The following is a 22,408-nucleotide window of genomic DNA, read 5'->3' on the forward strand; positions in this document are numbered from 1 at the left end:
AATAAAATCTTTTAAAAAGGAGGGGGGGCTTTAGACGTTTTACTTCAATCATAAACAGTAAAATGCAATTTAGACGTATAACAAGATTTCATAGCTGACTCATCACATAAGCAAACATCACAAATCTTGACAACACAGTGTTGCTGTAGCTGGTGGGGTCCTCCCATTCATTACTGAAAGAACTATAAGTTGGTACTCTGCAGAAAGTAATTTAGCAATATCTGTTAAAATTAAAAATAAAAATAAAATTAAAAAAGCACAGACCCTTAAAATGGCAATTCCACTTCTAGGAATTTAATTTACAAATATACTCTTAGATGTGTCAAATGACCTACAGGTCAGATTTGCGTTACTGTAACAGCAAAGTGTGAGAAGCAAGGTAAATGTCGGTAGGCAACTGATTAAACAAATTATGGTATATTCATCTGACAGAATGCCATGGGGCCAACAGAAGAACTAGGCCTTTCTCTCTCTCTCAGGCTCTGTTTTTCCCTCCTTTAGACGGCTGCAGCCACTCTCCGGCGTCTACCCTTCCAGCACTCTCCTTTAGCTCTCCTCTCCAGCTGGCATCTTGTACGTACTTCGTTGCTTCTTTGGTGTGTGTTTGTCTTTCCTGTACCCCTCTCCTAGAAGAGAAGTTCCACAAACGCAGAGATTGTTGTCCACTGCTCTATCTTTACCATTTAAGAGTGCCCGGCACATGGTAGATGCTGCATAAGAACTTGTCAACTGAATGCATAAAAGAAGGGACAGATATGGAAAAATCTCTAAAATCCATTTTAAAGTGGAGAAAGCAAAATGCAGTAGTATTCTACTCTTGGTGTAAAAAATTATGTATACACACATAGCCGTGCACTTATACACACACATAAATGCTTGCCTATCCAGAGACTTTATGGAAGGAAATACAGGAAGCCAGTGCCAGTGGTTGTCCCTAGGGTCAGAAGAGCAGAGCTGGGCAGCTGGCCCAGGTGGGAGGGAAACTAGGTTTTTTGCACTTTGCCCTTATAGCTCTTGAACATCATTCCACGAACAGGTATTATGTAACCAAAAACCAAATTTAAAAAATTTTATTTATGTTTTTATTTGTTTATTTATTTATTTAGAGTAATCTCTATACCAAACATGGGACTCAAACCCATGACGCTGAGATCCAGAGTTGCATGCCGTACTGACTGAACCAACCGAGGTCCCCAGTTTTTAAAAAATTATTGATTTAAAAAATGAACCTGAGAAAACAGAAGTTTCTTTTTTTTTTTTTTTCATGGCTCTTTTTAAAAAAAGATTTTATTTATTTATTTGACAGAGAGAGAGATCACAAGTAGACAGAACAGCCAGCAAAGGGGGGGGGGGAGCAGGTTCCCCACTGAGCAGAGAGCCCAATGGGGGGCTCGATCCCAGGACCCTGAGATCATGACCTGAGCCGAAGGCAGCGGCTTAACCCACTGAGCCACCCAGGCGCCCCAAAACAGAAGCTTCTGAAAGAAACAGAGAATTAATAACTAGAGGCCCAAGAGGCAAACATAGAAAAATGAATGTTCTGGGGATGAAGGAAGGAGCGTGGGAGAGGGAGGAAATGTCTCCTGTGCCTTTGGCCCTAAAGAGCTCAAGCCCTGTCATCCCTGTGCCTCCATTTCCTCCAGCTCACCTGTGTCGCCCCTCCCAGCCTTCCAAGGGCCTCACCTTCCCCATTTCTTGTGCACACTTTACAATTCTGTGTTTGAGCTTCCGTGGGTCCGTCTGTTGGAATGCACTTTCCAAGTCTTTTTATACAGATGTTCTTCTGTAGTATCTCTTTTTGTTATGTAAGTCTTTACCCACCTGCAAGTGCCTTGAAGGCAGGAGCTGTCATCCATCCATTGTCTAAACAGTAACTTGCATGGAACAAGCCTGATGCACAGTAGGTACACCCCCAAAGTGTTTATGAATGACCCACAATCCTTCTCTTCTTGTAGCTTATACATAAACTTTAAAATGAGGAGCAATTTCTATTGCAAGATCAACGGATCACAGACTTTTACTGAGGGGCTTTAGAAAATGTTAGTCATCAGCACACTGAAGTTATAGTAGAATGCCTACCAATAACATCGTCCAGGGAGAATTCAACTTCAATAAATGGGGCGCCTGGGAGTCTCAGTCTGTTAAGCCATGGTCTCTTGGTTTCAGCTCAGGACACAATGCTGTGGTCATGGGATTGAGCCCCACATAGGGTTCCAAGACCAGTTTGGAATCTGCTTCAGATTCTTTCTCCGTTCTCTGCTGTCCCTCCCCTCTGGTGCATGCTCTCTATCTAATAAATAAATAAAATCTTTAAAAATATTTTAAAAATAATTTTTAAAAACTCAACAGATGGATTTTGTGGAAATATTCAAATTCACCTGAAAGAGGTCTGACCAAGAAAATAGGCCCATAACCAGATTAAAAGCATTAGCATATACAAAGAAAGAATGTATCCATCAGTAGCCAAGTTAGCAGCTTCCTTAGCAAACAAGAGATGGAATGCAAAGGTCCTGGGGAGAGCCATTCTGTTCTCTTAGGTTTGGCAAGACTCTCCTTATTTGTGGGGATGAATGCTCTGGCTCTCTTACCAGAGGGCAATAAACACTGGATTCCTCGAATTAACCTCTATTGTTCGTTTTCCATATTCACCAAGTAAACTTCCAGTTATGTTTTCACTCCCCTGTAGGTCTGCCTTCTTGGAGATTACACACTCTTAGTGATGACTTTAACATTCCTGTGTTTCTGACCTTCATATTTTTTATCATAAATCAATGAGTTATTTGGCGCTTAGACATCAGGCAAGTGGGCTACATTAATGTGAATGTGCTGTTGAAAATTAATACACTCTCTAATTAATGATAAAATCAGAGTTCTGGGGGCGCCTGGGTGGCTCAGTGGGTTAAGCCGCTGCCTCCGGCTCAGGTCATGATCTCAGGGTCCTGGGATCGAGCCCTGCATCGGGCTCTCTGCTCAGCGGGGAGCCTGCTTCCTCCTCTCTGCCTGCCTCTCTGCCTGCTTGTGATCTCTGTCTAATAAATGAATAAAATCTTAAAAAAAAAAAAATCAGAGTTCTGAATCGGCGATGCTGAGGATCAAAGGCTGACTATGGTAAAGACATCCAGGACTACTTCTCCAACCAGAACTGTGCCCGTTGCCCAAGTAAGCCCTGGCGGACAGTCTGCTTCCAGGACAACCTTAGGACAGCCATCCTGCCTGCATGCCTTTTGAGAAGTTTTTATACGCAGAGCACCTGCTGTAGACCAGACACTAGGACGCAAAGACAGAGAGGGAAGGGGCTGCTCAGGTTTCCCAAGTGCTGTGGTTTGTCTAAGGCAGTTGCTCTCAGTCCTAAGAATCACTGATTATGAAACCCTAAAATTTTGATGAAACCGAAACAAATCTTTCACGGAAAAATGCACAGAAACTAGTCTGTTTGCATTTAGTTTGCTTTAAAGCATTGAAAATAAATGCCTTTGACATAATATAGGATGGGCTCAGGAATCAGACAGCCATGTGCTCAAGTACTTGGCTTTATCATGTACTAGCTGTGACACTGGACAAATTACTTACTGTCACTATGCCTCAGTTTGCTGATCTGTCAAAGGAATATTAGTGCTCCCCTGATAGGACTGTTGAGAATTGTTAGGTGTTACACACGAAGTGACAGTGCAGTCCCTAGTGTGTAGTAAGCAAGGACTTATTGCTATTAGTGTTATTATGCAAAATATTGTCTTCATTAATTTGAGTGCCAATAAAATCAAAGGCAACCTTAACTGTACTCAGTAGTAAATTCCAGTGAAAGGATGCTTTTGATTTGAATAAGAAGTTGGGTTATGTAAAAAAAAAAAAAAAAAAAAAAAGCTATGTCATTTATGTCATCCACTTGATTTCACTTCTTTTTTAGTGGTAATAAACACTGAAAACATTGGCTCCTACAGGTCAAAAACATACCCCAAGATTAAGTTGAATTCCTGCTTCATCACCACCACCATAAATTAATGAAACTATCTTTGATTAGGTATATTGTCGAAGCTTTCTGGAGGGGACCAAAAAGGATTACTTTGTGTTTTAATTTTAAAGTCATTGGAACAGAAGCTTGGAAAAGAATTCTATGGTGTTTGGGGATATTGAAAATTTCTGTTTATAAAAGAATTCTATGATGTTTGGGGATACTGAAAATTTCTGTTTGTAGGGAAATTAATAAGACTTTCTCAGTGGGGGGGTGCCTGGGTGGTTCAGTTGTTAAGTGTCTGCCTTCAGTTCAGGTCATGATCCCAGGGTCCTGGGATCAAGCCCCACATTGGGCTCCCCGCTTGGTGGGAGTCCTGCTTTTCCCTCTCCCACTCCCCCTGCTTGTGTTCCCTCTCTTGCTGTCTCTTTATATGTCAAATAGATAAAATCTTAAAAAAAAAAACAAAAAAACTTTCTCAGTGGGCTTCAGACCATAGAAAGTCCTTCTCCTCACTGGAAAGCTTATAGTGTTGCCTGCATTCTATCCTCACTTCCTGAAATGGTGCTCAGCTATGAATTTGGTGAGTTCCTTTTAGCAGTATCTGTAACACCCTCTCTAGACCCTTAAATCAAAAGATTTGCTTTTAGTCTCCTGGTCAGAAATATCTATGATGTAACAAAACCAGGAAGGAACTCCTCTTAATTACATTGTTCTGAGAACTGTTCTCTCGCTCTCTCTCTGCGTCTCTCTCCTTAGAGCACACATACAACTTAAGCATGAAGTTCAATCACATACTTGACGATGTATTCTTTGTAAAGTTAGTGGACTAAGTGTAATAGAGAAGAACTTCCTACTCTGATCTCTTTTCTAGTCAAAATTTCTCGAAAAGGCTGAGGTCAGGATCAGGCTGCGATAGAGCTGATGACTTTCACAGCAGTAAACAAGACGCCTTTGAGAACTGCTGGCACGAATCAATTCCTGTTGATGCTGAGGGCAATGAGTCATGACAACGCGTGGAGCACCTTCAGCAAAGTCGCTCAACCAGGTATGTTACCTCGCCCAGAGAACCAAACACTCTGTCTGCACGAAGCTTTCCTTGACAAAGACACATTTTTTCACTATTTGGAACATGACAATGAATTGTCAAGTTTCTGAAACAGGAGCAGAAAAATTGGAATACTTTTGAGTATATAAATATATTTATATAGGCATATAATATAATAAATAAGTAAATTAATTAATTTAATTAATATATAATTAATAATAAATTATTATTATTTAATTTGTACAGATGCCACCAAAGATGTATTCCAATATCTATATTTTTATATATTATATAAAATATATTTTATATATAAATTTTATATAAAAATTTTATAATTTTATATATTATATAAAATATATTTTATATAATATATAAAATATAGATATTGGAATACATACATATAAATATGTATTTATATATTAAATCTATAATATATATGTAAATATATATTTAAATATAATATATATTTATATATGTAAAATAATATAAACAAATGTATTATTAAATAAATAATAATAAAGAGCGGTTGAAATGAGAGGCATCAGCAGTTTCTTCCAGTTGTTTGCCTATTGAATGAAAGTGGTTTAGGAGATGGTTTAGCGACATGTTTCCAGATATTAGAGGGAAGATCAGTGATTATCAAGGGGATCGTGCCCTCTGAAATTGGTATGCCTTCAGTTTTCTTCCTTTGCCCCAAGCAATAAACCACTTCCAATATTTCCAGGGTACATGGCTCCATTAAATTTTCTACAATTTTGATTCTTCTTTTGCTTGGCATGAAAAAACGGGGCTGTTTTAAGGTTGCCCCAAGATGTGATGGGCAAGTACAATTTTGTTAAAGTTTTGGCCTTTTAAAAATCAAACCTTGTCTTATAAAATGATTTATTGAAGTCCAGAAATTTTCCTTTAAAAATTACTTTAAATTCTAGCATATTTGAAACATATAAAAGTATAGAAAATAATATAACAAAGAGCCTAGGTCCTCTCCATCCCCCATTGAGATTTAACAAATGTTAATGATTTGAAACATTTATCTTAGATCTCTTCTATTTTTTATTTTTTAGAAGGTTTATTTATTTTAAAGGGAGAAAGAAAGGGGGGCTGAGAGGAGGGGGGTAGCATATTGTTTAAGATGCTACATCTGTGAAATTTTGTTAGAGCAATAAAGAGAAAATTAATACAGAAGGGATTACGAGAGTTTATTTGTATGTTGAAGGGGATGATTTAATAGAGAACGAGGAACTGATTACGCACAAGAGGAGAGTGTGGTAGCAGGAGCAAACTCCTGAGAAGGGAAAGACACAGATGGCAGAACTGCTTTTGAAAGGAGTAGAGAACTTCATCTTAAAGAGAGTGAATCCAGGTATAGGAAAGTGGGTAGAGCTGTTTTGGGAATACGAGGAGCTCTGCTCTGATCAGTCCTACTTTAGTCAATGAAATAGGAAAACAAGTTCATCAACTGAGTGCCAGGGTGGAAAAGGGGTATTGGAAGTTTAAGGGACTGATGTGAACTAGTCATTCTGGAGCACAGAAGAGCAAGCTTACGAGGACTGCAGGATTGCTAGACTGTATAGACTGTTCAGTTGAGACTATGGTCATACATTTCAAGTAGGGTTAGAAAGCATGCCTTACTGTTTTTTTTGTTTTAATTTTTTTTTTTTTTTTTTTTGACGGACAGAGATCACAAGCAGGCAGAGAGGCAGGCAAAGAGGCAGGCAGAGAGAGAGGAGGAAGCAGGCTCCCCGCTGAGCAGAGCCTGATGCAGGGCTCGATCCCAGGACCCTGGGATCATGACCCGAGCCGAAGACAGAGGCTTTAACCCACTGAGCCACCCAGGTGCCCCCCCCGCCCTACTGTTTTTAATTAACCTTATTTAGCTGAGCGGTACAGGCACAGAGGAGGCTAATAACAATCAACTTTAGAATCTAAGCTGAGTAAGGAAGTTAGGACATGGAAAAATAGATAATGAAAAATCAGTGGGATCAACAGAAACAAAATGGTTGGTGGGGATACTGGAGTAAGTGTGCTAGAGGAGTAGGAGGTAGTGGTTGGGAAATGGGATGTTTAAACTGGGAATCTGGAGGTGTACTGGCTGGTGATGACAAAGTCAAGAGCTGCCTAACTGAGGAGAGGTAAAGAGGAAAAGATTATTGGAAGTAAAGTCAAGTATCCGAGATGCCAGAAGATTGGATAGGTTATCTTTGCAAGTTATCATTAAGAAGTGACATAAATAGGAGAAGATAGTCAGCCAGGAGCTAAGATCCTCAGTGATTCAGAGTGGCGGGGAAGTTGGCTAGTGACCCCAGCAAAGAGGTTGCCCCTTATAGGGTTGGCAAGTCTAGTTGAAACAGAAGTTCTTTCCTACCTCAGATATATTTAATACAAGCCATAAGATTATAAATGCTGAGTATAGTATTTTCTTTTATGATGGAAATAGTATGAAATTGGACTTATCAGAGTTCCTGTATGTATGGTACATTAATCTACATATTTGTTCTGCAAATAGAGGATACGTCTGTGTGTAAAGTCATCTATTTTGTGCATCAGTAAGTAATAATAAAATCAATAATAAAAATGAAGACAAAATAGTATTATAAAATAAGCCAGAGTAAAATAATTTAGGTTGTCTTTCTGGGTTTTGCAATTGTTTATGGTATGGCATTTTTCAATTTATTAAAACTTACAATTTTTAAAGCCGTCTTATCCTAAATATTTATTTTCGTACACATTCTTTTTCTCGATTTACCTTTTCAATTTTCTGTTAAATTTTTTTTTTTTTTTTTTTGACAGAGAGAGAACAACCAGGCAGAGAGGCAGGCAGAGAGAGAGAGAGAGAGAGAGAGGGAAGCAGGCTCCCTGCCGAGCAGAGAGCCCGATGCGGGACTCGATCCCAGGACCCTGAGATCATGACCTGAGCCGAAGGCAGCGGCTTAACCCACTGAGCCACCCAGGCGCCCCACATTCTTTTTCTTAATGAGGTTTCTTAAGTTATATAAGCCTCAGATACCACAAAACCGACCGAGGTCTTTCCTGGATAAGCCACAAATGTGGCTTAAGATTACCAGAAGTCAAGGGAAAATTTACAAGCTATATAACACGTAGTTTTACTATGGTTAAAAAAACCCACAAAACCATTAACAAAAGAAATATGCTGCTATTCTTTTTTCCTTCCACAGAATGGGATTATAATGTGCATTTGGTTATGTAAACTGGTTTTTGCATTTTAAGTGGATAAGCCCTACTCCATATTTTTGTCTGTTTTTTATTACTCCATATCTTTATAAATATTTATTTATGATACTGGTTTTCATGCTTTTTTGACTCTGCTTACCATATGGAATGAACTTCACATGCTCACAGAGGGGCTCCTCACACAACTGAGACCAACAGGTCATCAAACAACCTTCACCTTTACATGAGGGCTTTTCTCTAATGTTTTTCTTTTTTCTTCGATCACGGCCCATTAAGGGGTCATGACTGCAATGTGAAAGACTCTGATACCATCATTTTATTTTATTTCTACTTTTATATATTGAAGTATAGCTAGCACATAATGTTACATTAGTTTCAGGTGTGTGGTGTAGTGATTCAGCAACTCTGTTATGCTGTGCTCACTACAAGTGTAGCTACTGTCTATCACTGTACAGTGCTATTACAATACTGTGTAACTATATTTAATATTAATGTCAGGCATTTTTCCTAGTTTTTATTATAATAGGAACATTATATAATGTCACGTGCCACATCTTTATAGACAGCCTAGAGACAATACATCTCAAGAGTTCTTTCTCACAGTGTCTATCCATAGGGTCTTATGAGGTAATTCAATAAGGAGATGTAGAGGGCTCTACTTATCTGGCCTCAACACAGATTAGATTTCAAAGTATCTGGAAATCTGCAAACTGGATGGATTAGGCTTCCTGTTAAATATAACAGGCAGAATACACATGTTTACCTCTTTGTCCTCAAGTAATTTTACCAAAACAAAAATAAACTAATAAACCAGTCATAACAAAGGGAATGGAAGACAAGAACAAAATGTTGGAAGCTGGGAAACAGACATTAGCAGAGCAGAGAAAGGTGACTTCCAACCACCTCCAAGAGACAGAACTGACAAGAAATAACCCTTTTTGTCCGGAAGAAAGCTCAGAAATTGGAGGCAGAATCATGTACTTACGAAAACAGAAGAAGGTGGTGAAAACAGAAGAATTAGTTGAAAATCTGTGAAAGGAACAGTTAGATTCTTAAGTCCCTTCTCTAAGGCTCAGGAGCAAGGAGGCTGTCTCCCCTGATCCTGCCAGAGACCTGGAAGTTCACACTCTGCAGTTGCTGAATCTCAAATGTACCGAACTTGTGTACTCCAGGAATATTGAGCATAGGTATGGGGTCAAACTTGCATATTGAGTAATGAGACTTCCTCAGTCCTCTTTCCCTACTTGGCACCTGAAATGGTTGACAACTGGCAACACAGGCAGAAATGCAAGTTCTCTCAGGGAAACTGTTCTGGCCAAGAGAAAAGTCCCATAAATGCTGACATTTGACACATGCCTCCACAGAATGCCTGGGTCCAAACATCAGCCTCCTAAATAAGGACCATCAGTCCACAAGCTCTGCCTTTTCAGAGCATCCAGTTGGCTTTTTAGTATTTCTGTCTTAAATATGAATGAATGGCAGAAGGAGGAGGAAATCTTCTAACAGAAAGATGAAGGCTAAAGCAATAAAAAAGTGAAAAAAGGAGGGGCACCTGGGTGGCTCAGTGGGTTAACGCCTCTGCCTTTGGCTCAGGTCATGATCTCAGAGTCTTGGGATGGAGCCCTACATTGGGCTCTCTGCTCAGCGGGGAGCCTGCTTCCTCCTTGTTCTCTCTGCCTGCCTCTCTGCCTACTTGTGATCTCTGTCTGTCAAATAAATAAATAAAATCTTAAAAAAAAAAAAAAGTGAAAAAAGGAACATATAGATGAGACAGAGTGCAGGACCAGTAGAAGAAAAGTTAAAGAAATTCCCTTTGGGAGAGAAAAGATGGTGAATCTATGACATAAGAACATGAAGATATGGATGGAAAAAGAACTTAGAGAATAAGAAACAAATCTTACAAAAAAAAATGGTGGCAGAAACAGAAAATTGGATGGAAATGTTGGAATATAAAATAGAGGAAATTTCACTGAAAGTAGAATAACATGCCAAAGAGATGGAAACAGGAAAAGAGTAAACATTTATTAGAGAATGTTTAGAAGTCAAACACTTATTTAACAAAAGTTCTAGAGAGAACAGAGAAAACTGAAGAGAAGAATTACCAAAGGTAATAGGATAAGGAAATTTCCCAGCTAAAGGGCAGATGGCAGACTGAAAGGGCCCACCGAGTGCCTAATATTATAATGAAAAAAGGCTAAATCAAGGCAAATCCAAGATATTCCAGAAGATTTGGGTTAAAAAGTTCAGAAAATTCCAGAGAGAAAACACAAAGGAATCAATGCCTTTGGTCTTCTCAGCATCTACTCTGGAAACTAGAAGACAATATAGTGACACTTTTTTTCTTTTTTTAAGAGAGACAGAGTGTGGGATGGGGGAGGACAGAGGAAGAGAATCTTGTGCAGGGCGTCCCAAGGAAGTGATTTCTAACCTAGAGTTCCACACCCCACAAACTGTTGAGTGTGAAGATAGATTAAAAACATTTTCGGGGCACCTGGGTGGCTCAGTGGGTTAAGCCGCTGCCTTCGGCTCAGGTCATGATCTCAGGGTCCTGGGATCGAGTCCCGCATCGGGCTCTCTGCTCAGCAGGGAGCCTGCTTCCTTCTCTCTCTCTCTGCCTGCCTCTCAGTGTACTTGTAATTTCTCTCTGTCAAATAAATAAATAAAATCTTAAAAAAAAAAAACATTTTCCAACACACAGTGTCTTCAGGAATGTGTAATCCTACCTCCAGAATAAACTGAAATTATTCTCCACTGAAATAATGGGGGAGAAAAGGAAAGAGGACAATATTGGATTCAGGAAACAAGAGGTTTGCATAGGAATGATTCTCAGGATGTTAGGGAAACAATCCTAAGATGACCATAGAGCCATGAGCTGTTAAAGTCAGCCCAGATCACAGCAGGGGATAGAGGGCTCCAAGAGAGATATCTCCGAGAAAATGAGAAATAGAACTTATAGATTACCTGACATGACTAATTGTACTGAGAGGAGGAAAATTTGGGTTTCAATTTATGACTGGTATATGGAATATGATGAAATGATTTTAAAAATGGCAAGTTTTAACTGTGGAGGAAAAAGAAATAATTGTGTAACAAGACAAACGTTGTAAAAATGCAGTCATAGTACACTGCATGGCTCAGCTGTGAACAATATTTGCATAGTTACAACTTTTTTTGGGGGGGAGTGGGAAGGCTAGGTAGGGCATTGTCTTTTGTAATAATCCTTGCAGAACTAAAGTATTTACCTTCTAAGACTATATGCATGTATTGTTTTGATTTTAGACGGTGAATTGCATATGTTCTAGAAATACTGGCATTGAAGGCACAATGACTATTCCTCAATACCCTATTAATTATTTCAATACATACAAACGGGCTATTTCACATTATGGCTAATCCACTGCCTGGAAAACATGAAGTAAGACTTAACATTTAGAGTGAATTTCATTCAGACATATTACAATGAATCCTTTTATTTGTTAGCATCATCATATTTACTTTTATTATTAAGGGCAAGTGCATCACCAATATTAGTTATTTTAGGGCTAGCTCAGTTCTCAACTGGGGAAGATTCTCCCCTTCAGGGAACATTCAGCATAGTCACAACTGGGGGACAGGGGCAGCCACTGGTATCCAGTGGCTACAAGCCAAAGATGCTGCTAAACATCCTACAATGGACAGGACAAACCCCCAGGAATTACCAAGTCCTCAATGTCTGTAGCGCCATGGTTGAGAAACCATGCTCTCAGTCTTTGAGGATTATTTCATCAGATACTAAACATAAAGATTGATGATATGCAAACATTTTGCAATTTAGGCCTGACTCAGCTAAATAGCTTGGTGCAGGGCTGGAAGCAGTCTGACTGTGAAATACATCTTTGGAAATGAGAATGGTAAGGTAAAGACAAAAGGTATAATAAATGATAACAATAATAATACACAGTGCTTTGTACCTCAATAATCTCTTTCATCCATGGTTCCTAGGGCATTTATAGACTAATAATAACTACTCTGGTTCTCATATACTACCTTTTATCCAAGGATCTCAGGCACCTTCACAACACTCTCACAATGTAGGAAGTATCATTATCCCCATTTTATATGTAAGTAAACAGAGGCACAAAAGTTAAGCAACTTGCCCAAAGCCACAAGAGTCAGTAGTAGCCAATTCCCAAGTCAGAGCCTATTAATACTAAGAGAACTAGTCCAAAAGTGTGTGATAAATTCATGTGGCGTAAGTGTTATTCTAGTTTATTCTCTTTCATAATTTTCAAATTAATAATGTATTCAGTACTTTATCTTTTTCGCCTGCCTTCTCTCTCTCCCACACTCCTCCCCCACTTCTTAGAGACCAAAAATTGTTTGATATCCTGTTAACAAGAGGATATTTACTGAGTGTCTTCCTTGAACCAAGCATAGTGTTGATTCTTATAATAGCTTAAAAATACATGCTGTTGTTACTGATTTTATAGTAAAGAAAGCTGAGTTTCAGAGAATTTAAACAACACCTCCAAGATCTCTCAGCTACTTATGAATTTGTGTTCAGGCACACTGAATCCTCTTTCCACTGTATCCTGCAGGCCCCTCCAGGTGAAAATCCTTTGGTAAGTTAAAAAGCATTAATGTGAATCTGTCTAATGCCCAACCCTCCTACCACCCCCTTAAAACTCAGAAAACAAAACACTGTAGTGAATCTGTAATTGAGGAATTTCAGGTGGCACACCCCGGATGGTACCAGTTAGGCTCAGCCTTTGAAACCAATTCCCAAGGAAGGCCTTTAATTTTCTAAGGATTTTTCCAGAGTTCTCTCCCTGCTACCCACATGTTCACCCCAACAGCCAGACCAAAGAGAGAACTGTGTGACTTTCCCTCTGAGAAATAAATAGCATGTGAATCACTTTCTCCCAATCTCATTCTTGTGGCAGGCACACACTGACTGCCCACCCACCATGTGCCACCTGGGCAAAACAGGAATACTAAGAAGGAAGAAAGTTTTATGTTAGGTAAGAGTGTGACTCAGGGCTCGCCTACTTTTTTTTTTTTTTTTTTCTCAAAGTGGTGACCTGGCAGTTGTAGGCTGTGACAATGATGTGCCCTGGCTCCACTTGTAATATAGTGAGATCTGTCTCTTGAGGTGTATGATGGTGGCAGTCCACCCAGCCCCGATCCAGAAATGTTAGATGACTTGCCTCTGAGGATAAGATATATCCTATGACATGTTCAAGATAGAAAAATAGAGTCAATTACCGCCCCAGGTCACATTAGATCAGCTTCAACGCAGTTTTGGTATCTTGGTATCTTAAATTCTCTCTCTGTAAAGAAGAGGTGTAGAGAAGGGTTAAAAGGACAATTCCAAATAGGATTCGGATGCCAGTGCAATACACTGTAAAAACGAGTTTTTCCTTTTCTCTTGCAAGCCTAAAATAGTAAACCCTTGATAGTTCACTGATAATTTAAGCCCCTCCTTCTTTCAGCCCACCCTTTCACCCAGAAACCACAGGTTTTGCTCAGAGAGAAGGGTCTGGGTTTGTTTCGGTTTTGTTGTTGGTGGTGGTTGTTGTTGTTTCCGACTCTTCTGCCTGCCACTCTAGCACATCTGAAGAGGGGGCAGCGACCAGGAAAAGTGACGCGCGACTGTTTTCCCATCCCAGCCAGTCAGGGCTGAATCATCCCAACTTCATTGCATTTTCCCCCTCGGCCAGCCCCATTCTTGATTTTCCCTCGAAGAATATAACTTGTACTTAAAAGGAAGAGTGGCGGGAGACGGAGAGGCGGAGAACAGGAGCAGGGTGCAGGGCGTGGAGGGCTGTCCCGCTCCGAGTCAGCGCTGCCGCGGGGCCCGCCGCTGCAGGGCCGCGAGCCCAGGAATGTGCGGTGGGACAGGCGGGCGCGGGGCGGGCTGCAGCGGCGGGCTGGACCAGGCGGCGCGCACCTGAGCGCCGGGGGCGGGGCGTCGGCGGGCACGACCCCCCGCACTGCGCGCCGCGCCCCTCGCGCGCCGTCTCGGCCCTTTCCGCCCGCGCTTCGGCGCCGCTCGGTTCCCCTCCCGCCCCTCGCACCCTCCCTCTCTCCCTCCCTCTGGCCCGGCGGAGCCGTGAGATCTGGCCGCGAGTTTGCAGCCGCTCCTTCCGCGCCGCCGGGCGGGCTCACCTGGACGCCTCCTCCCAGACCCCACGCCTCGACCCCCACCAAAACTCTTCTCAGGTAAGGGGCTGCTTGGGCCGCCCGAGCTCGACCCTCGAGGCGGCCGGACAGCTGCTGTGTGTCCGCGTCCCGCCTCCTCAGCGAGCCGCCTAGGGGCTTCGCGCCTCGCCCAGGAACGAAGGTGGTGGTGGTGGGGACCTTGGCCCACGGTGGCCGGAGCGAGGGGCAGGAGGTCCGACGGGCCGACAGGTGGAGGGGTCTGGCCCTGGTCCCCCGACCGCCGCGGGCGCAGACCCCGGTGGGGATGGGGCGGGCGGGCCGGGGGTGGGGACAGGCCCTTTTCTCCTCCCCTCGAGGGGCGGCGATCGTCCAGGCCCGCTGTGTAGGTGCGTCCGAGAAACTTTGCAGGGTGGGGACTGGGCAGCCACTTGCCGGCGGGGACTGGGCAGAGCGCTCCGCGGGGGGCGGGGGGCTCCGAGGCGGGCCGGCGGGCAGACCCTCCGGCCGGGCGAGGGACCTGAACGCTTCTCTTCCCCGCCCCCTTTTGTGTTTCCCCTCAGACTCACCGGCCACCGGGGGAGCCTCGGCCGCCCCCGCGCCCGGGGGGTCGTTCCCTCGCATCCTCCCGGCCTCGGGAAGGCGGCGGCGGCGGCCGGAGCCGGGCTGGGCGGCCTGAGGTGAGAGCCCGGCCGGCCCCGCTGGGAATATGGCGACCGGTGGCTACCGGACCAGCAGCGGCAGCAGCGGCAGCACCACAGACTTCCTGGAGGAGTGGAAGGCGAAGCGCGAGAAGATGCGCGCCAAGCAGAACCCCCCGGGCCCGGCCGCTCCGGGCGGGGGCGGCAGTGACGCGACCGGGAAGCCCCCGGCGGGGGCTCCGGGCACCTCGGCCGCAGCCGCAGCCAACGAGCTCAACAACAACCTCCCGGGCGGCGCGGCCGCACCTGCCGCCCCCGGCTCTGGGGGCGTGAACTGCGCGGTGGGCCCCGCGGCGCTGCCCCGGTCCACCCCCGGCTCCCGGCAGCCGGAGGACGAGCCGCCCCCCACGGCCACCGCCGCGGTCTCCGCCTCGGGGGCACCGCCGGCCCGGGGCGACGAGGAGGAGCGGGACGGCGCCGCGGAAAAAGGCAAGAGCTCGGGCCCCAGTGCCAGGAAAGGCAAGGGGCAGATCGAGAAGAGAAAGCTGCGGGAGAAGCGTCGCTCCACCGGCGTGGTCAACATCCCCGCGGCCGAGGTGAGCGGGCGGGGGCGGCGGGCGGAGCTCCCCCGGCCCCCGGGCCGCCGAGTTTCCCCGCTCTAGCCCGTCCCGCATTACTTAGCCTTTCACCGGGTTAGGCAGGCAGGGGGTGATGGAGTTTTACTCGGTGCTTCCTGGGAAGTTCCCCAAACCCCAAGTGGGACACGTGCTTTTCGGGCTTCCTGGCTGAAAATTCAGGATCCTTCTCTGTAGCGGTGGAAAGACAAAACTCCAAAACTTGCCCACCTAGGGTTGTTTGTTTTCGCCTAATCAGTTAAAAAAATTGATTAATGGCGATGACGACATACTAAGTTTGGTTTCCCACGTGTCTATCTGAAGTTATCAGATTGTTTATCTTTTCTCTTGACAGTGTTTAGTAGCACCTGTAAAAAAACGTGTCCTTAGCACTATCTAGCACAACTTTTTCAGTGTATCCAGATGAGAATATCCAACTAAAGATATTACTATTTTATCTATAAACCAGCTTTGGGGAAGAGCGCTCCTCAGCCCCTCACCCCCCACCCCCCCACCCCGCAGTTAATTCTGAGTGATAGTTAGGACAATAGGAAAGTTGTAGTAATCCATAATTCTTTTTGCTAAGATGATCTTTCCTTGTATTTAAGTATTTGGCTCTGTATATTGCGGGAAAGAGTTGTGGTAGGGGTTTTGCTTTTGTTTTGTATTTTTGAGCTGTCTCAACATTTCTGCAGGCAGCAGCATCTTCCTATTAGAGTGAGTGGTGAAACATTTTTACTTAATGTGTAATCGCACCTATCTCTGCCCTCAGAAAAAAAAAAAAAAAAAAAAAAGTCCTAAACAATTTTGGCTACTTTAATAGAAGCGCACTGGTTTTGGGAAGTGATTACACAACTTTGTTTCACCCAAAGTAGTTTCTCATTGGCTCTTCAGGTTTTATAATTTTTTAATTTTTTACATTTTTTACTCGTGGATTTCTAATTTATTCAACTTTGATGACCAGTAAATAATAAGAGTATACTAACTTTAATTGTGATTTAAGTAAAAGCATTCGCAGTAAGTTAGGGTGTGTGTCAAACATACCCAGCTTTTTAAGTGTTAATATGTTTTCCTTACCTGGAAAATTACGGTTTGTCTTTGAAGGATATATTTTTATATGCATGTTTCAGACAGATTTTTATCAGCCAGCAGAACTGTCCTCTGTGGTTTGCTACTTGCACAAAAGATCTGTTATTCATTAAATTGCTTTAAAAGGAATTTCATGAGAGTGGTAATCAAATTTCTAGGTTTTTTTTTTTTTTTTTTTTAGTTAAAAATATGAAGATTAAGGGGAAACTAAAGACAAGGCTTTGGAAAAGCTACATTCCTCAACTTTATTTTTAAAAGTAGCTGATGGTCCAAATAAAAGAATTAGTCATTTCAATCTTTTCCTCATTGTTCAACTGACAGGGGTCTTATTTTGGGAAATATCTTGGCAGATGTTAAACTTCATTTTTGTCTGGCTGCTTGTGCTAGAATTGTTACTTCTCAAGTACCTTTTTTGTTTTTGTTTTTAACAAGGGTAATGTTTACTGGGGGAAATAAGTGTGGTGTATCTTATGAGATCCTAAGAAACATCCTTTGTTAATACTGCTGCTTTGGGTTAGAGAACATAGTGCTGAGAATGTAGATGACTCCCCACTACAATTGAGTCTAATACTCTGGAATGTTTTTCGTTTGGGTGTTGGCAACTCCTAAATTTAATCTTCCTTAAAAACAAACAGCTCAGGGTACCATTTTTTGTCTGTGGAATTTGAACCTTTTTTATTGAATAGGGAATTGAAGACTGCTTTCTTTTTGTGGTAACTATGGTTCTGTCTGTTGCTGGTGTAGGACGCAACAAAACATGGTAATGTTTTACTGCAATATCTAATTAGCAGGCATACTTCTTAAGGGCCTTTTCATTTTCATTTAAAACAACTTAAGTCATACAGATTATTTTAATAGTGGTAAATACATGACACAAAACTTTAAAGGTGGGCCATCTTTATATCTTTAGGTTGTGGTTTTTTTAGAATTGTGCACTATTCATTCCTCGTAGTAGTTTCAAGATTGAGAATGTCAGTTGCTGTGGAGTTTCTTGTGTAATACAACTTAGCAATCCTGGTTTAAGAAGTCATAATATTTTTAAAAATTTTCAGGTTTGGAAATATAATAAAAACAAAATCACCAATGTGTCATTTAGGTGTGGACTTGTCATCTTATATAACGTTGAGAAAGACTTTTATTTTCAGGCAATATTCTCATCCAAGTTTATAGTAGAAGAGTAGTATGTAACTTGTATGCAAAAGCCTATTTTAGTGGTTGATAAACATTAAGCTCCTTCAAGAAGTATTTATTAAACATCTGTGTGACACATTGTGACTTTCATTAACTTATTTTAGTAATTACAGAGTATTATAAAATTGTTGGAAAGATACCTGACAACAGCTGAAGATACCACAAATAGCTAGAAGATAGTTTCAGTGAGGAAGCAAGTCAAAAAGTTAAAGTGTAGATGGGGATGGGAAGCTGGGGGGGGAGATACTGCTTGTAATAATTTTAATGAAAAGTGCAAATATTCAGTTGTTGGATAAACTTTAGTTCTCATTTACTGAGGTAAAGATTATTTTAAAAATGTTTTTTTTCTAAATTTTTACTTTATTTTTAGGGGCAGTAGTCCAAATTGGATAATTTGGATGTGACATACCTCCTGCTGGTCATTTTCGTATATGTTTATTAGAAAAGTCAGATGTTTATTATATGTCTGTTTTCAAGGCACTATTGTAAGTGCTGTAGAAAAAGAAGAGTAAGGCAGTGTATATTCTTTTTTTTTTTTAAAGATTTTATTTATTTATTTGACAGAGAGAAATTATAAGTACACTGAGAGGCAGGCAGAGAGAGAGGAGGAAGCAGGCTCCCCACTGAGCAGAGAGCCCATTGCGGGGCTTGATCCCAGGACCCTGGGATCATGACCTGAGCCGAAGGCAGAGGCTTCAACCCACTGAGCCACCCAGGCGCCCCGGCAGTGTATATTCTTAAGGAGCTGAACTATAATCCAAGAGGAAGGATAAGGCATAATTATATGAAAAAACTTAAGTACTGAGTTAACAATTGAAAAGCCATCTTAACACAGCAAATTGTTTATTAGAAATATTTTGTGTTTAGGGGTGCCTGACTGACTTGGTGGACGTGCAACCCTTAATCTCATGGTTGTGAGTTCAAGCCCTCATTGGGTGTGGAGATTACTTAAAAAAAAAATCTCTATATATTTTGTGTTTAGAGGAAAGTGATGATTGGGCTGTGAGAAGCTACTGAGGATGAGGATCTTGAGCTGAGACTTGTTTTTCTGTAGTTATATATTTTAACATATATTCACACATACACATATATACCTGTTTGTATAGTATTTTAAGTATCAGTGCAGTGATTCTTAATTGTAGCAAACTAAAATCATGTGAGGATCTTAAAAAAATGCTCCCCATGGAGAATACTTGCCCTCTCCCTCCCTGACTCCCTTTTGATTTAATGGGTCTGGGATGGATACCAGGCATTAATATTTTGATAAACTTCACATGTGATTCTGCTGTGAGTCAGGGTTCAGAACTGTTGGGCTGCAGTCTGGGGATAGAGAAATGAATAGGACACAGGCCTTTTCCATAGGGCCTCTCAAGTAATCTAGGGAACTGAGGTAAAGTACAGCGTTAAGTACAGCCTGTTTCCTGAGCAGGGTATATCTAACTTGTGGAGGGGATAGTTGAGGAAGGATTGCTCTACTATACCACTCCAGTTTTCAGAGTGCTTATGAAGATACAATAATTCGATAGGTCAAGGTCAACTGGCACTGAAGTTTTGATTTAAATATAAAGTTAGTATATATCAAAACTTACTATTTTCATAGTGATTGGCTAGAGTGCTTTGTGTTGTTTTAATTCATGCTCATAGCAATCCCAGGTGGTAGTTATAGTTTCTCTTTTTATCCTCCTTTCCAGAAGACAAAATGGAGGCTTAGAGAATTCAAACGACTCGGGATCACATGGAAGGTGAATAAGTGGTAGAGCAATATTTTAAATGTGTGTGTGTGTTTAATGTATGTGCATTTTGGGAAAGTGTTTTTAGGAATTAACCTACTCTGGGGCCACCTGGTTGACTCAGTTGGTAGAGTGTATAATTCTTGATCTTGGGGTCATGATTTCAAGCCCTATATTGAGTGCGAAGCCTACGTAAAATTAAAAAAAATAAAAAATAAAAAAAGAACCTATTTTGCATTATTTAATTTCCCTATAGCTTTTTTTTTTCTCTCTTTATTAGAGGTTCTCCTAAATAATTTAAACAACGGATTGGGGAAAACAGTAAAAGGAACTGAGTAGAAATAAAGGTCAAATTTGTAGGCTCAGACATTGCTTCTGACTCTAATTTCTAGTTTGCTTGGCAAGATTTTGAACACCAGGTCACCAGCAAAATCTGTTTTGGCTAGAAGTCAGAAAATGTGTCTTTGTTTTTACTTAAGTGATATGTTGTTTTTCTGTCCAGATGGGACTAAACACCTACACTATAGTTTGAAGGAGCATGTGATATATAGAAAGTACTTTTAAGTGAGCACAGTTTTAAGTTATAATTATTTAACATACTTATTGAACATTATGTAGGACAAGTTTTACTTAGTAAACTATGTAAATCCAGGTGGATTAAGAAATGCCTTTCGGTATGCCCAGTATGTTCCAGACTGTCTACCTTTCTGTATGATGAGTCAGAAGAGGAACTAATAGTGACTCAGGTTGGGGAAAATTGAACTTGTGAATAGGGTAGATATAGCAAAAACATTAAGACTGCTTAATAAGGTATGAAGCCCAACTTCCCTAAATGTTTGAACTCATTGATAAAGTAAGTTAAAATTTTAGTATTATTAGGATTTGTAAAGAGTCATCTAAGCTGAGATGCCTTTTTCTATAAAAATAATTATGTAATTAAAATAGATAACATTTATGGTGTGGTTATTACGTGGTAGGCACTGTTCTAAGCACTTCACATGTATTGGTGCATTTAATTCTCACTGCGACCCTATGGGAAGATGGAGGAGAGCAAGTAAGCATACTTGCTTCGAGTCACAAATGTGGTATGCAGCAGAGTAGAGATAGTCTGCCTTTAAACCATCTTACTGTATTTCAGTGTATTGATACTTTATACCTAGTTTAAGAAAGACAAAGATTATTTTAGCAGTAAACTAGAAGATGCTAACATGTGACTATAGAATTTGAAAATAGCCCTGTAATAAAAAGGCAGATAAAGTTGAACTTTATTAGAAAAACTTGAGAGCAAATAAACAGTAACATTAAAATTCTTATTTAAAATCATCACTGTCAAGGGTTGCGTGGGTGGCTCAGTCAGTTAAGCATCTGCCTTCGGCTCAGGTCATGATCCCAGGGTCCTGGGATGGAGCCCTGCATTGGGGCTCCCTGCTCAGTGAGAGCCTGCTTTATCCTCTTCTCCCTGCTGTTGCTATCTGTCTCTGTCTCTCTCAAATGAATAAATAAAAAATCTTAAAAAAAAATCACTACAAGCTAGTGGCTTTATTTATGCTCTTTATTATTTGTGCATTGGTTTTTAGCACCTGTGATGTAGGCCAGAAAATTATGCTGTTTAGTGGCAAGGATAATATATGTTTTAGAAGTTTAAAATGATTGACAAATTAGAGTTTCAAGTTTTTGAGTGCTTTTTTCTTTTTAAAAAGTGAGATTATAATTCATTGATTATAAAATTAATCCTTTAAATTATTCAGGTCAGTGGTTTTAATGTATTCATGAAGTTGTGCTCTAAGTGCTTTTATATTTTCATCTTAATTTTTCATTATGTTTTTAGAACATGTGGTACCTAAGTTTTAGCTTTCCACCCTATAAAATGCAGCAGTATTCAAATAATTCAATCTCAGCTTTTCTTGCATTTCACAGAGAAAATGAAATTATGGTAGAATTTTCTCCATTTTATATTTCTTTAAACATCTACCATTTGTTCATATAGGAGTTTAGTATAAGAGATATTTAATTAAACTGAATGTAAAATTTTTTAAAAGTTAAATTTTTAGGGTGCCTGGGTGGCTCAGTTGGTTAAGTGACTTCCTTCTGCTCAAGTCATGATCCTGGAGTTCCAGAAGGAGTCCTGCATCTGGCTCCCTGCTTAGCAGGGAGTCTCCGCCTCCCTCTGACCCTGCACCCTCTCATGCTCGCGCTCTCTCTCAAAAAAATAAAATCTTAAAAAAATTAAAATTTTAAATAAATAGAAAATTTTTTAAAAATTAAAATTTTACATATCTTTCAAGGAGCTCTGCACAGCTCTGCTATCTAAACATTTGGGAACTTTGATTCACAGTAAAAATGGAATTTTAAACCACCTGAAATCTTAGTCATGTTACTTAAGTCAGTATCTTAGTGGCTTGGGGATGTGGGGATTAGGACCTTCTGTATGAGTATTACCTGTGTTGTTTATTTGGAATGGAAATTTCTGGGATCCAGCTCAGTCTGGGGAGAGGGAGGGGTTACGGAGACTGTAAAGTCTTAACATGTTCCTGAGTGATTCTTGTACACCCTAAAGTTTGGGAAGAACTGACTTAAATGCCCTGTGATGGTTTACTGATCTGTCAAGTGAAATTGATACTTGTTATCTAACAGGATTGTTACAGGAATCAAAATAATGTTGGTGGGGCGCCTGGGTGGCTCAGTGGGTTAAGCCGCTGCCTTCGGCTCAGGTCATGATCTCAGGGTCCTGGGATCGAGTCCCGCGGTGGCTCAGTGGGTTAAGCCGCTGCCTTCGGCTCAGGTCATGATCTCAGGGTCCTGGGATCGAGTCCCGC

At 41.2% G+C, this 22,408-nt stretch overlaps 1 protein-coding gene and 1 long non-coding RNA gene across 2 annotated transcripts in view; one reads left to right on the forward strand and one right to left on the reverse strand.

Annotated features, from left to right (window-relative positions):
- Window positions 1-292: 292 nt before the first annotated feature.
- On the reverse strand, window positions 293-14,401 carry LOC132019396 (uncharacterized). Its single transcript, XR_009404753.1, has 3 exons — window positions 14,337-14,401; window positions 13,434-13,498; window positions 293-626 (listed from the first exon to the last, which is right to left on the reverse strand). It is a non-coding gene; the product is annotated as an uncharacterized LOC132019396 (long non-coding RNA).
- Window positions 14,402-14,936: 535 nt separating this feature from the next.
- Window positions 14,937-22,408, forward strand: part of PAWR (pro-apoptotic WT1 regulator) — a 117,900-nt gene continuing 110,428 nt past the window's right edge. Inside the window, exon 1 of the mRNA XM_059402411.1 lies at window positions 14,937-15,564. Coding sequence (XP_059258394.1) covers window positions 15,037-15,564 — 528 coding nt within the window. The 5' untranslated portion in view covers window positions 14,937-15,036. The remainder of the gene's footprint in view (window positions 15,565-22,408) is intronic.

The sequence above is a fragment of the Mustela nigripes genome, chromosome 6 (genome assembly GCF_022355385.1).
Source record: "Mustela nigripes isolate SB6536 chromosome 6, MUSNIG.SB6536, whole genome shotgun sequence".
Lineage (NCBI taxonomy): Eukaryota > Metazoa > Chordata > Mammalia > Carnivora > Mustelidae > Mustela > Mustela nigripes.